At 38.1% G+C, this 12,212-nt stretch overlaps 3 protein-coding genes across 3 annotated transcripts; 2 read left to right on the plus strand and 1 right to left on the minus strand.

Moving 5' to 3' along the window:
- The first annotated feature begins 631 nt into the window (after positions 1-631).
- Positions 632-4,157, plus strand: LOC119980341 (imidazoleglycerol-phosphate dehydratase 1, chloroplastic-like). Its single transcript, XM_038823005.1, has 8 exons — positions 632-912; positions 998-1,119; positions 1,665-1,769; positions 2,295-2,387; positions 2,888-2,962; positions 3,128-3,190; positions 3,307-3,416; positions 3,810-4,157. The coding sequence occupies exons 1-8, from the start codon at positions 681-683 to the stop codon at positions 3,835-3,837; spliced, it is 828 nt and encodes a 275-aa protein (XP_038678933.1). The 5' UTR covers positions 632-680; the 3' UTR covers positions 3,838-4,157.
- LOC119980342 (organelle RRM domain-containing protein 6, chloroplastic) lies at positions 4,148-6,344 on the minus strand. Its single transcript, XM_038823006.1, has 4 exons — positions 6,003-6,344; positions 5,235-5,303; positions 5,018-5,124; positions 4,148-4,469 (listed from the first exon to the last, which is right to left on the minus strand). The coding sequence occupies exons 1-4, from the start codon at positions 6,286-6,288 to the stop codon at positions 4,380-4,382; spliced, it is 552 nt and encodes a 183-aa protein (XP_038678934.1). The 5' UTR covers positions 6,289-6,344; the 3' UTR covers positions 4,148-4,379.
- Positions 6,345-6,691: 347 nt separating this feature from the next.
- Positions 6,692-12,015, plus strand: LOC119980554 (pentatricopeptide repeat-containing protein At3g16610). Its single transcript, XM_038823296.1, has 2 exons — positions 6,692-10,094; positions 11,694-12,015. Exon 1 carries the CDS (start codon positions 6,752-6,754, stop codon positions 9,200-9,202), a length of 2,451 nt encoding a protein of 816 aa, XP_038679224.1. The 5' UTR covers positions 6,692-6,751; the 3' UTR covers positions 9,203-10,094; positions 11,694-12,015.
- Positions 12,016-12,212: the final 197 nt, after the last annotated feature.

Here is a 12,212-nt window from a genome sequence, read left to right on the forward strand (position 1 = left end):
TCAATTGAAATTAATGTTCCCACATCACTCCGAAAGGTATTATGTTTGATTCCCACTAAGAGATACCCTTGTGGCCACGCATGGGTTTTAACTCAACTTACCTGTCGTCAAGTGAAAATTTTTTGTGCTGAGCGCATGAAGACCCTAGTTTAGGCCGATATCGGATGCTCAAAGGATAAATTTGTACGATATTGTTTTCGGGTAAAAAAAGGCTTTGCCCAATTTACTATGTCGTAAGGCAAAAAAACTTATGTGCATGTAGACCTGATGACACGAGTTTAGGCCTATATTGGATGCTCAAAAAGGGAAAACTTATATGATATTGGTTAAAATAAATCAATTCTGACAGAATATTTTTAAAATTTTGACTAAGCAAATTTCATATGGGCCATCCACCCAAAAGAGGCCCAGTTTATATACGAACCAACTAAAAATCATCCAGTCAGCCCATTCTGACGAAAGCCAGTCTCTCCTTTATGTGTGGCCCATTAAAGCACAAGTTCACACGTTTCATTTATCCATTATTGGCCCAAATATGTCAACTACTTGGGCCTTCAAAGTGTAAATGAAATCCAAACCCGGTTCCAATGTTTGTTGGATATTTACAAAACGCACCGTCTTATGCGTGTCTAGAGAATCAGATCGCGAACCCGCTCGCGAGTTGACTCTCTGTCTCACAGATGGAGGTTTCAGTTGCTGCTGCTCGTCTCGCAAGCACTTCCTCTACGCTTCCTACTAGCTTTCGGGTTTCTCAAATCGCTAAAATCCCAATTCCAGTTTCCTATTCAAGTTTCGGCAAAGACAAGAAGAGAAATCCCTTAATTCAACTTCAAATGGGCTCTCGAAGACTGGTAACCCCGTTGGCTCTCCCTGACAATGGTTCCACGATTACCTCTTCTACAATCGAATCGGGTAAAACCCTAACACCGAATTCTTGGAAGGGATGTGTATAGCTTTGTTTATTGATGATATATGTTTTTTGTATTGTTGTTAATAGGTCGAATTGGGGAAGTGAAGAGAGTGACTGGGGAAACCAATGTGTCGGTGAAGATGAACTTGGACGGTTCAGGTGTTGCAGATAGCAGTACGGGGATTCCTTTTCTTGATCACATGTTAGATGTTAGTATGCTTTTGCTGCTGCCCTGTGTTTAAATAATACGTTTTTTTACAAGTAAATTCTTTGAAATCCTGAACTATTCACTTTTGAATTGGGGATTGGAACTTCGGTTTTCTGCTGCTTCTCGATCGAAAGCTAACATCGAGTTGGTTATTCCTTGACTAGTTGACTGTGGATTCGAACTCTATGTTGTTTGGATGCTTAATCAAAAGCCAATACCATGTCCATTAGAGTTGATTTATGAAAAATGCTCCTAAGTGCCAGCCAGTGAATCTCAATAATGTGGTGGTATTTAATTTTTTTTGTCTGAAGTGTTAGCTCAGCATTAGTTAATACGGTCTAATAAACCAACTCAAATCAAAAGTTTTTTTTTTTTTTTACTTTTTTCAAGTTCTTGTTAGGTTATCACTTTCCATTAAGAATTGTTTATATGTATATGTTTGCATGTACAAACACACATGACACATCTATCTATCTGTTTGTACGAATTGGTTTTTTTCCGACAGAATAATTGCTTAGTGATTTTAGTCTACATTTTTTATGTTAGCAACTTGCTTCGCATGGGTTGTTCAATGTGCACGTAAGGGCTACAGGTGACATTCACATTGATGATCATCACACGAATGAAGATGTTGCACTTGCCATTGGAACGGTGACTACTCTTTCATTTTTAATTTGATTTTTTTTTGTGGGGTCAAAAAAGAAATAAAATAAAATTTTTTTTTTGGGTTATCAAAGCTTGTTACATAAGTTTCTTGTCAGCATTTAAAATGGAGACAGACACTCTCCTTTTTGTTTTTGATCATATTTAAGATGGATTCCCTGTGTGTTTTTCCTATTCTTCTTCATCAAAAGAATGTTTTTCCTATGCTTCTGTCTTTCACCCTTAAAGCATATAATGAGGTAATTACCTAAATTTCAAAACTCGCTCATATTTTGACAGGGTGCCTAGTAATGACCTTTCTTTCTTTTAAATTTTTTTTTTAAAAAAAATGAGAGAGGATAAGTTGTGCTAATTGTTAGGTGAAGCATGATAAAATAGTTAATTTGAGAAAAATACCAGAACACTTCCATGCTTCTTTACTTTTTATGGGTTTTTTAATTCCTGGATAATAGATTCATCTATTTATACTCTTTGTATGAATTCTTGGTGTGGGAATTGGTTGGTCCCTTGCAGGCTTTGCTACAGGCACTGGGTGATAGGAAAGGAATTAACCGGTTTGGTGATTTCTCTGCTCCTCTCGATGAAGCATTAATACACGTCTCCTTGGTATGTCTGCTATTTTCATTTTCCGTGTTAGTAATCTTATGGCTGTTATTCAAGTTGAGCATATCGAGATTCTACTTTAGCATTGGAAACAGAAATATGCTGTATTGAAGCAACAGTTTGGGCTCTTCTTAGTTGCTCAGTTGTGATCTAATGATTCCTACAATCAATGACCTGGAGCAGTAAATCATCTGATTCGTTTAAGAAATCACACACAACTTCCTTTCTTCTTGTGCCAGTTCAAAAAGCATATGGATGGATAAGAGTTAGTCTTATCATGAGAATTCGATTGAAATTGTGTAATGTATATTTCCTGGACAATAGGGAGCTGTAATTTTTCATGGCAGTTGAAACTAAATTGCTATGGTTTTGGATTCATGTATCCACATTTACACCATATTAAATTTGTAGTTATACTGAAGGTTTTAGTTCAAAGCAACCCATGCTGCCTGCTATACTTTTTTTCTGCAGATTGGTTGAGATTTTTGTTATTATTATTTCAGGATTTATCTGGCCGGCCACATTTAAGTTATGACTTGAACATTCCCACTCAGAGAGTTGGAACATACGACACTCAGGTAATATTCTTCACTTTTACTCTCAACATTGTTGATTCCTCCTTTTGCAGCATATTCTGATGCAAAAGTGGAATTTATCACATCTCAGTTTGATTGGATTTTTTCTCTGGCATTCCTTCCATTTTTTATTCTCATTTACTGATTGTTTTAGAACTCTGGTTTTAGTTGGTGGAGCATTTTTTCCAGTCTCTGGTGAATACTTCTGGCATGACTCTTCACATTCGACAGGTACCAATATTGAACTTGTGGAATTTGTTGTGCTCATGTAATCAACACTTGAGCAATGTTAATTGGAAACCTACTATAATTTTCCAAGACTCCCTTTTGTTTCGGACTTGGTGCAGCTTGCTGGAAAAAATTCACACCATATTATTGAGGCAACCTTCAAAGCTTTTGCTAGGGCTTTGCGTCAAGCAACTGAGTATGATCCCCGCCGTCTTGGGACCGTGCCGAGGTTTGTCATTCTCCTGCCTAAAGAAAACTTGCACAACATTTAGTGACTGTTTTAATGTTAGATTTTATTTCATGATAAGTCCTCTATGAATTTTTTTTTTCTTTTCTTCATCTCCAATGTTATCAAGCTTTTGTAGCTTCTGGCTGTGAAGAATTTTAAATTATTGTGATGAAAATCCTTCTGCTCAGAGGCACCCTAATTAAGCAAACCAGTTCTCATGCTTTACATAATGCCCTAGTATATATCTAACCCTGTTCTTCTTATTCTTCTCCATTTTAAACTTAAATCTAAACCTCCTTTGTCCGCTGGTTCTGTGCTGCAACAAAACGCTGTTTGACATCATGAAAATTCTTTCTCGTAATATAACTTGTGTGCTACGTCTGTCATGTGCAGTTCAAAGGGGGTTCTGTCTCGATCTTGATAATTCTGCTTCTCTGTGGGCTGAGTTCTTCTTGAAGTAGTCATGCGTAACGATGACCTTATTTTCACCAAGATTATACCGTTGAAATCCTAGATGACCTTAATGTATGGTCATATTATGCTTTTCAGTTGTATCGCTGCAAGCATGCACAATTGAAACACCATTGTTACTGTTCTAAAGTTTGGTTTGATTGTGTAACCAGAAGGTCCATAACTGATTTTCAGGCGTATGTTACTGGTACTGGTGTAGGAACCAGGCGAGGCGACTGCACGTTCTTGTATTTCCTCTCTCAAACTTATGCACATAATCGTTGAATTCTATCGTTCCAACAAGTACCATATTTATGTCACGGGAATCAAGACTGTCAAACTGGAAATCTAAGATTAAAAATTTTACAGCGAATATATGCCATAGTAGATGAAGTGCCCAAAAAAAAAAAGAATTCTAACCTTGTCTTCTAGATTAACAGCATAGAATCAACTTAAAACGAAGGCGACTCGATCTGAACTATGCTTCTTCATAAACAATGCCATTTCTAGCCCTTAGATATGGTCTTCAGTTGTTCCAAACCCTCGATGGAGCTCTGATCTGCGTTTTGCAATTTCCACAAAGATTACCCTCCCGTCCAAAAACTGAATAAAGTGGCCGGAGCTTGGTCAGTATACAAGGATTTTCAGGCCATTGATTTGATAAATAAAAGAGAGAGATAGTAATTAAACATGCATATCAACAAAATCAAGAGTACAAACATAAAAAATCTATATTTGCAGTAGAGAACTGACAATAGGTTTGGTGCAAAACACAGCAAAGAAGCCTGGCAATTAACATGCTCAAGAAGTATATGTTTTTCAAGTTTACTCTTTTTTTTTCTTTGAAAAGAAAAACTTGAAAAAAACTAGTATTAAGTATGAAGCATCCAACTTTAGTCAGATTCCATTAGATTCAGAAGATCTTCTAAGTTAAAATTTGGCAAAGATGGCGCAGATATTTGACAGTTTTGGCTAGTTAACACTAGATCCACACAAAGCAGATTATCAAGAGAAAAATACCATCCTCAGTTAGTTCCTACAATATACCCACCTAAATGAGTATGAAACTTTCAAATGAAAGCGGCCATCGCGTAAGCAATTTAAGACTGCAACAAATGGAATTCCAAAAAGTCATTCTAACCAGCACAAACCTTTCCATGCATTCCTTCAATAGCTTTTAGAGATTCTTCCTCTGTGGCATACCGCAGGAAAGCAAATCCTCTTGGTCTGTTAGCTATGCTGTCCATGACCAAATTGACTGCAAAATAAGACAATTTTTGGAAACCTTAAAAAATAATAGCGATTGGAAGTAGCCAGAGGTCAAGTATTTTTAAATGCCATTTTAGGCAAAAGGAACGTGTTTCTCACCCTCCACGAGTTGGCCAAAAATTTTGAAGGCATTTCGTAAACTCTCTTCAGTGGTGCGGAAAGAGAGCCCTGCATCACGTAGCACGTAAGTTATAATATCATACAAGAAGCATGCGCAGAAACACGCCAATTTACATATGTTTTACAGTGATGAACTTTTGCATTTTCCACATGCTAGACAATGATGTAGCAATTAACACTTGACATAAATCAACGATCAATGGCATGGAGGACATGCCCAGGAACATCGTCTGACTGACATGCCTGAATGAAAATTTCTTTGCTAGCAACTAATGGTAGAAGTATTGTTCATCATTAGAGTACATAAAAAATTATGGTTAGGTGAGACAAATGAGTTACTAAAGATCAGTTACCATCAAAGATCAAACTTAGTACCAATATCTCTATCAGTGGCTCATACAGTTATACTCCCAATACTTAAATAAGCAGATAGACTAAGAATTTCTTGACAACTCTGTATTCAGGAGTAATGACTAGATTCAGCACCAATATATGATAAGCTGGAAATTCAAGAAGAAATCGCCCAGAAATGAAACTTCTAATGGCAATATTATATCACAGTACTTTCGCGTCAAGAATTTGTCTTCTCATTCCTTTAAAATATTGAAATTAATTTCAATCCATTATGATTTCTTACCAATAACAATGGAATTAAGCCTAATTGAAGCAATACATCACCCTGATAGTTCAAGAGAAAAAGAAGTACAAATTGCAGCTAAATTAGAAAATTGAGAAGAAAAAACTAACCGCTGACATAGAGTCTGGTTTTAGATCTGGAGGTAGAAGGAGAAGGAGAAGGAGAAGAGGAAGAAGCCAAGACGTATGAAGAACTTCCGTGTTTTCTTCTGCTACGAGATAACGAAATGAGTCGATTCGCCTTGGAACTACCGCTAAACCATGAAATACACGAAGGGGAGGAGGAGCTGCCGCTACCGCTGGTAAGCTGAATTGTTAAAGGAGTTTGCGACTCCGTTCGCCTCAACAACGCCGAATTCGGAAATATTTTCAAGCATAAACAGACGCTCCCTGCCATTTCTTCTCCTCCTCCGTTTGCTCTTTCTCCACCTGCAGCAGGAATTGAAATCCTAGAGCAAGAAAAAGTATAGATAGTTTGTTGGCCCAAGTTCCTTTATGGACCGAGCAACATTAGACAGAGAGCTACCTCATCGTCTATGTAGGCCCAAGTTCCTTTATGGGCGGAGCCCAAAGTTAGGACTTTGTAGGCCCTGCACCAAAAGACTCCAAGGGAATAAAAGCCCAAATTATCAAGCAACATCAGACAGAGCCACAGAGGTATCTCATCGTCTAAGTAGACCCAAGTTCGATTTTGGGCTTCACAAATCAAAAGCCATGTTAGGTTGGGCCGGGCCTCGTCTGGACACAAGTTTCTCTATCTCGGCAAGGACTCAAGTTTTCAGTTTTCACGGATCTCTCTCTCTGTCAGGATGAATAGCCTGTGAATTTCAAAAACTGCGATTGAGGCGGCTAAGCAAGAGATGTTATGGGCGCGCCTCAAGTTCACCCCCCGCAAAAATTCCATTTGCACAATCCACAATGCAGTATTTACAGATATCTATTCACAAACCAAAGCTGCTTGCACCGTTGATTTCACGCGTCTCCTTGACGCTTGCATTAAGTCCAAATCGTTAATTGAAGGCAAGAAAATCCATCAGGTGCTCATTAAGAACCAAAATGACTATCTGCATCTTATTCCTTCACCTTTGCTTGAAAAGGTCACGCATTTATACATTGCGTGTAACCGAGTGGAACTTGCACGCCATGTGTTCGATGAAATTTCGAACCCAAGTGTTATTATATGGAATTTGATGATCAGGGCGTATGCGTGGAATGGACCCTTTGAAGAATCCCTTCGTCTGTATTGGTGGATGCTTGACTCGGGTATGAGACCGACCAAATTCACGTTCCCATCTGTTCTTAAAGCATGTTCGGGATTGCAAGCTTTAGAAGAGGGTAAAGAGATACATGATCATGTGAGAAGACTTGGGCTTGAGTCGGATGTGTTTGTTTGTACTGCTTTAATTGATTTGTATGCGAAATGTGGGGACTTGGTTGAAGCTCGAGGAGTCTTTGATGGCATGTCTTATAGGGATGTTGTGGCATGGAATGCAATTATTGCTGGATTTTCGCTTCATGGAAAGTATGAAGAGACAATCCAATTGCTGTTAGAGATGCAAAAAGAACGAATAAACCCCAATTATTCTACTATAGTGGGGATTCTTCCCACGGTTGCTCTAGCTACTGCATTGAGGCAAGGGAAGGCTATACATGGTTTCTGTGTGAGGAGGGTTTTCACCAAGGATGTTGTTGTGGCTACTGCACTTCTGGATATGTATGCCAAATGTTACTGTTTATCGTATGCAAGGGGAATTTTTGACATGATGGAGGTTTGGAATGAGGTAACTTGGAGTGCAATGATTGGAGCTTATGTCATGTGTAATTTTAATAGAGAGGCATTGGAGCTATATGATGAAATGATGATTGACAATCATATGATTCCTTCATCGGTAACTCTTGGCATCGCAGTTCGAGCTTGTGCAAAGTTAACTGACCTCAGTAAAGGGAGATGCTTGCATTGTTTTACGATTAAGTCAGGATTAGTTCTAGATTTGATGGTATCCAACACACTAATTTCGATGTATGCAAAGTGTGGCATTATAGAGGATGCTCTAAGATTCTTCGATGGTGTGAATTTGACAGATACAGTTTCTTACAGTGCCATCATTTCAGGATATGTACAGAATGGTAACGTAGAAGAGGCTTTACGTTTCTTCCAAGAAATGCAGTTGTATGGAATTGAGCCAGATATGGCTACCATGATTGCTATCCTACCAGCATGTTCACATTTGGCTGCTTTACAACATGGGACTTGTGGCCATAGCTACTCAATTGTTCGTGGCTTTGTTGCTGATACCTCAATTTGTAATGCTCTTATAGACATGTACTCAAAGTGTGGGAAGATTTGTATTGCAAGGGCTGTTTTTGACAGGATACTTAAGCGTGACATCGTTTCATGGAATACAATGATAATTGGCTATGGAATGCATGGGCTTGGCATGGAAGCACTTGTGCTGTTCCATGACATGCTAGCAGCTGGTTTAAATCCAGATGATGTGACTTTTATCTGCCTCTTATCAGCTTGCACTCATTCAGGACTTGTTGTTGAGGGAAAACACTGGTTTAATGCTATGAGTCAAGATTTTGACATAGTTCCACGTATGGACCATTATGTATGTATGGTAGATCTTTTGAGCAGAGCTGGACTTTTAACTGAGGTGCACAATTTCATTGAGGAAATGCCTTTTGAGCCAGATGTTCATGTATGGAGTGCAGTGCTTGCAGGTTGTCGGATCCATAAGAACATTGAATTTGGCGAAGAAATATCAAGGAAGATACATAGGCTAGGAACTGAAGGTACCGGAAACTTTGTTCTTTTGTCTAATATGTATAGTGCTGTTGGGAGGTGGGATGATGCAGCGCAGATTAGAATCATGCAGAAGGACCTCGGTTTTAAGAAAAGCCCAGGATGCAGTTGGATTGAGATCGGTGGGGTTGTACATGCATTTATTGGAGGAGATAGGTCCCACCCACAATCAGTAGAGATAAACAAGAAACTAGATGAACTACTAGCAGAGATGAAGAAATTGGGTTATTGTGCAGAATCTAGCTTTGTTCTCCAAGATATTGAAGAAGAGGAAAAAGAAAGAATCCTCCTTTATCACAGCGAAAAACTTGCTATTGCATTTGGAATTCTTAGGCTCGGTCCCAGCAAACCCATTCTGATAACTAAGAATTTGCGAGTTTGTGGTGATTGTCATACTGCAATAAAACTTATAACTCTGGTCACAAAGAGAGACATAACAGTGAGAGATGCAAGCAGATTTCACCATTTCAAGAATGGCATCTGTAACTGTGGAGATTTCTGGTGAGGGAACGGAGAAATTTTCAGGTAATGAATCTTGATGATGCATATAGTTGAACCACTCATACCTTCCATAAAAACTGACACGATAACTAGCTCTGCCCTATCAAACCGCCCTATTCAAACTGCTGCTGCACCTTCAATATGCTTAGCATCTAAGTATCCAACCTTATTCTGTCAAACCCATCAAGCCACTAAATTTTGGCGAGCATAGAGCACATCACGTGGGGTGACCAATTACATCAGCAATGCTGAATAGTGCGCAAACTTCAAATTCAGTATCATTCTATCAGCGATTACCTGCAGGAATGCCTATGTGAACAGATCAAATATGCATGTAGACGACAAGGGCCAACACAAACCAATATTCAAGATACATAGTGGATGGCGAGGTGACAAAGGTGCACAGAGCTGTCAGAACATAGTAACGGGGAGGGGATTTCGATGTATAAATTTTCATGGGGTACAATGAATTGGCGGTGCCCTTTTTTATGAAGAAAATTAATTTTATCATTAGTTTTTTTTAGCATGTTGGAGGAATCGAATCTTCAACCTGTTTGAAATCCTAAGGAGTATCGGCCACTACAACAAGGCCGAGAGTTCCTTGTTTAATTCGTGGCGCTTTTGAGAGAGTTTGGTTGGATATCCTGCATCAGCATAATTCCAGCATTCTCCTCTGAAACTCCTGCTGATTGACCACTGCCACCTTCAACACAAGCAAGTGTAAGCTATCTTCTTGTAATGTGACTGAATTATCTGCTGTAAGGTGAGAGGGGTATTTGCTAAAGTTTTGTCTGACTGGATGGTGAAATATTAATGTTCCAAGTTGAGGCCTCGGTTGTCTTCACTGTTTAGCAGGTGTTGGAGATAGCAAAATGTCTCAGAATACAACTTGATTTGTAAGTTCTATTAATTCTTATGAATAAACTTGTTTCTGCAAAAAAATTGATTTAATCATAGTTAACACTTGCATGTATCATCATATCCCATTTCTTTTTAGCATTAAAACAGAAAATAAATATTAGCATATTGAGGACCAATAAGGTGCCAATCATCTTGATGATATCGGGTCAGTTACATCTATAAATAAAATTTTGTCCACTACACTGTTGCCACACAACCAATTAGGCGGTTGGAAAGCCCAAATAGGCATCTTTCTTTAACCATCCACAAGTGGGTTTCCTCTCCTTTGAATGTACTTTCGTTTCTCTTGTTCCATTGAATACTAAAGGAATACAAGCTATAACTTCTTTGCATTTATAATAAGTCAAGCCTTAGTTTACCCCTTCATTCCTGCAACCACACATGTAATGCCTCTATTTCTAAAGATACTTCTCGACGGTTACACAATTATTCACATGTAAAGTAAAGTTTCTGACGGTTTTCTACTCTTTGCTTAAGAAATATCAATGGGGAATACTAGTGCCTCTTCTAACAGTTTCTCATCTTGTATATTACATTCTGGTTGATGAGATGGGCATTGTTACAATGAATTAGAATAAAATATCATGATGTAGTTATCTAAGAATTCCTTTTAGTTGCTCACAAAAAGAAAAGAAAGAATTTCCTCTCAATGAAGGGGAAAAGGTTCTAGTGGATGAATTCTAAATGCAGAAGCCAATGGTCTTGTAGTTTAATAGCATCTTCTCTTCCCCCACATTAATGATGGTGTACTGCATAACTCTGGGTTTTACAATTTACATTCCGCATAACTGTTTAACTGCCTGGTTTAGGGTAAAAATTCCTACCTTAGAGCACTTAACAAAATCTTACTATCATTTAATCCTCTTGTTGCTGGAACTGACATTTTTCTCTGTTGTTTTAAACACCAAGGAGATCTCCAATGAAGATTGGATGATGCCTCTGAAAAACTGTCTGAAGTGAGTCTCAGGAGTTCAAATCCCAATGCTTTAAGTTCCTGAAGATAAAACTGAAATCAGCCCTCATATCACTAATTGGTTGATCATGAAGGATAAGTATACGTAGTATATTTACATTCTTTGGAAATCATATGAACTTATAACTTAAGGGAATATATATACTTCTCAGCAGTTTGACAGTAAACAAAGAGTCTCAGTTTTTCATTAAATTTCAGTTTGGCAGTAAACTTATCCATCTTCAGCTTTAGTTTTTAGAATTTTTTCAATGGCTCTTTGCTCTTAGAGTTTTTCTGAGTATCTCATCTCATCTCTAATCTTCTGAGCAATCATTTTAATTTTAAATAATACTATGTTTGCCTCTCGAAAAGGGGACATAAATGTTGCTGATTTTTATGCTTGTATTTTATTATCATCACTAGCTACCAAATTAACCGCAGCTCTCTTATCTTCTTTTTTTTTCCATTCAAAAAAGAAGATATGAGTGATATCTAATGTGGGAGCTTTTAATCTAATAGAACTCTGTCTTCTTTTGCTTGTTTGCTATCTACATATAATATTTGTAGTGTTGCAATGCTTCCAATATGTTAGGTAAAAGCTTAAACCAGTTTGTGACAGCAGGTAGACCTTAGACGGCCGGGCTTCCCGCTTTTGTCAAGGTATCTTTTGATCCTTTGTCTCTGGTAAAACTGTGGAAAGCATATCACAAGTTCACATTCACCACAGTAGCAAATAGTATTGGTGGAAGAACCCTAGATGATTCTTGAACATTGCCATCCTCAGTTTTTGTTCCTCCAAAGAAGTTGGAAGAATGCAAAACCAAAACATCTTGGATTTTTTTGTGAATAATGCAATTTGATTCCCAGAATCCTCTTTGATTATAGGATTTAGTCATGAAATTTGATTTGGACAGTGTTCATATCTGTTATTGAGTTGTCTACCTCTAAGTCTAAGCCTCCATTTTTGGCTGTTAATGTGAGTTTTCACGAAAACCAAAGGACCATTGAGTCTGAAAGAGCACCTGCTAAATGCTATGTATGTCTCATGTCTGCATAGTTTGCTTCGCATTTTGTTTGGATTGGATTTTGTCTGGACTTGGACCATCCATGTGAACAAGATTGTAGTTTTTGTCTGCACTTC

The sequence above is a fragment of the Tripterygium wilfordii genome, chromosome 16 (genome assembly GCF_013401445.1).
Source record: "Tripterygium wilfordii isolate XIE 37 chromosome 16, ASM1340144v1, whole genome shotgun sequence".
NCBI lineage: Eukaryota > Viridiplantae > Streptophyta > Magnoliopsida > Celastrales > Celastraceae > Tripterygium > Tripterygium wilfordii.

Coding starts and splice junctions, on each gene's coding strand:
- LOC119980342 (XM_038823006.1), bottom strand. CDS start 6,288: ATGGCAGGGAGCGTCTGTTTATGCTTGAAAATATTTCCGAATTCGGCG. Junction 5,125..5,234: donor TTTTGGCCAACTCGTGGAGG/GTGAGAAACACG, acceptor CTTATTTTGCAG/TCAATTTGGTCATGGACAGC. Junction 4,470..5,017: donor TTGAAGGAATGCATGGAAAG/GTTTGTGCTGGT, acceptor CACTTTATTCAG/TTTTTGGACGGGAGGGTAAT.
- LOC119980341 (XM_038823005.1), top strand. CDS start 681: ATGGAGGTTTCAGTTGCTGCTGCTCGTCTCGCAAGCACTTCCTCTACG. Junction 1,120..1,664: donor TTCTTGATCACATGTTAGAT/GTTAGTATGCTT, acceptor TTTTTATGTTAG/CAACTTGCTTCGCATGGGTT. Junction 1,770..2,294: donor TTGCACTTGCCATTGGAACG/GTGACTACTCTT, acceptor GGTCCCTTGCAG/GCTTTGCTACAGGCACTGGG.
- LOC119980554 (XM_038823296.1), top strand. CDS start 6,752: ATGTTATGGGCGCGCCTCAAGTTCACCCCCCGCAAAAATTCCATTTGC.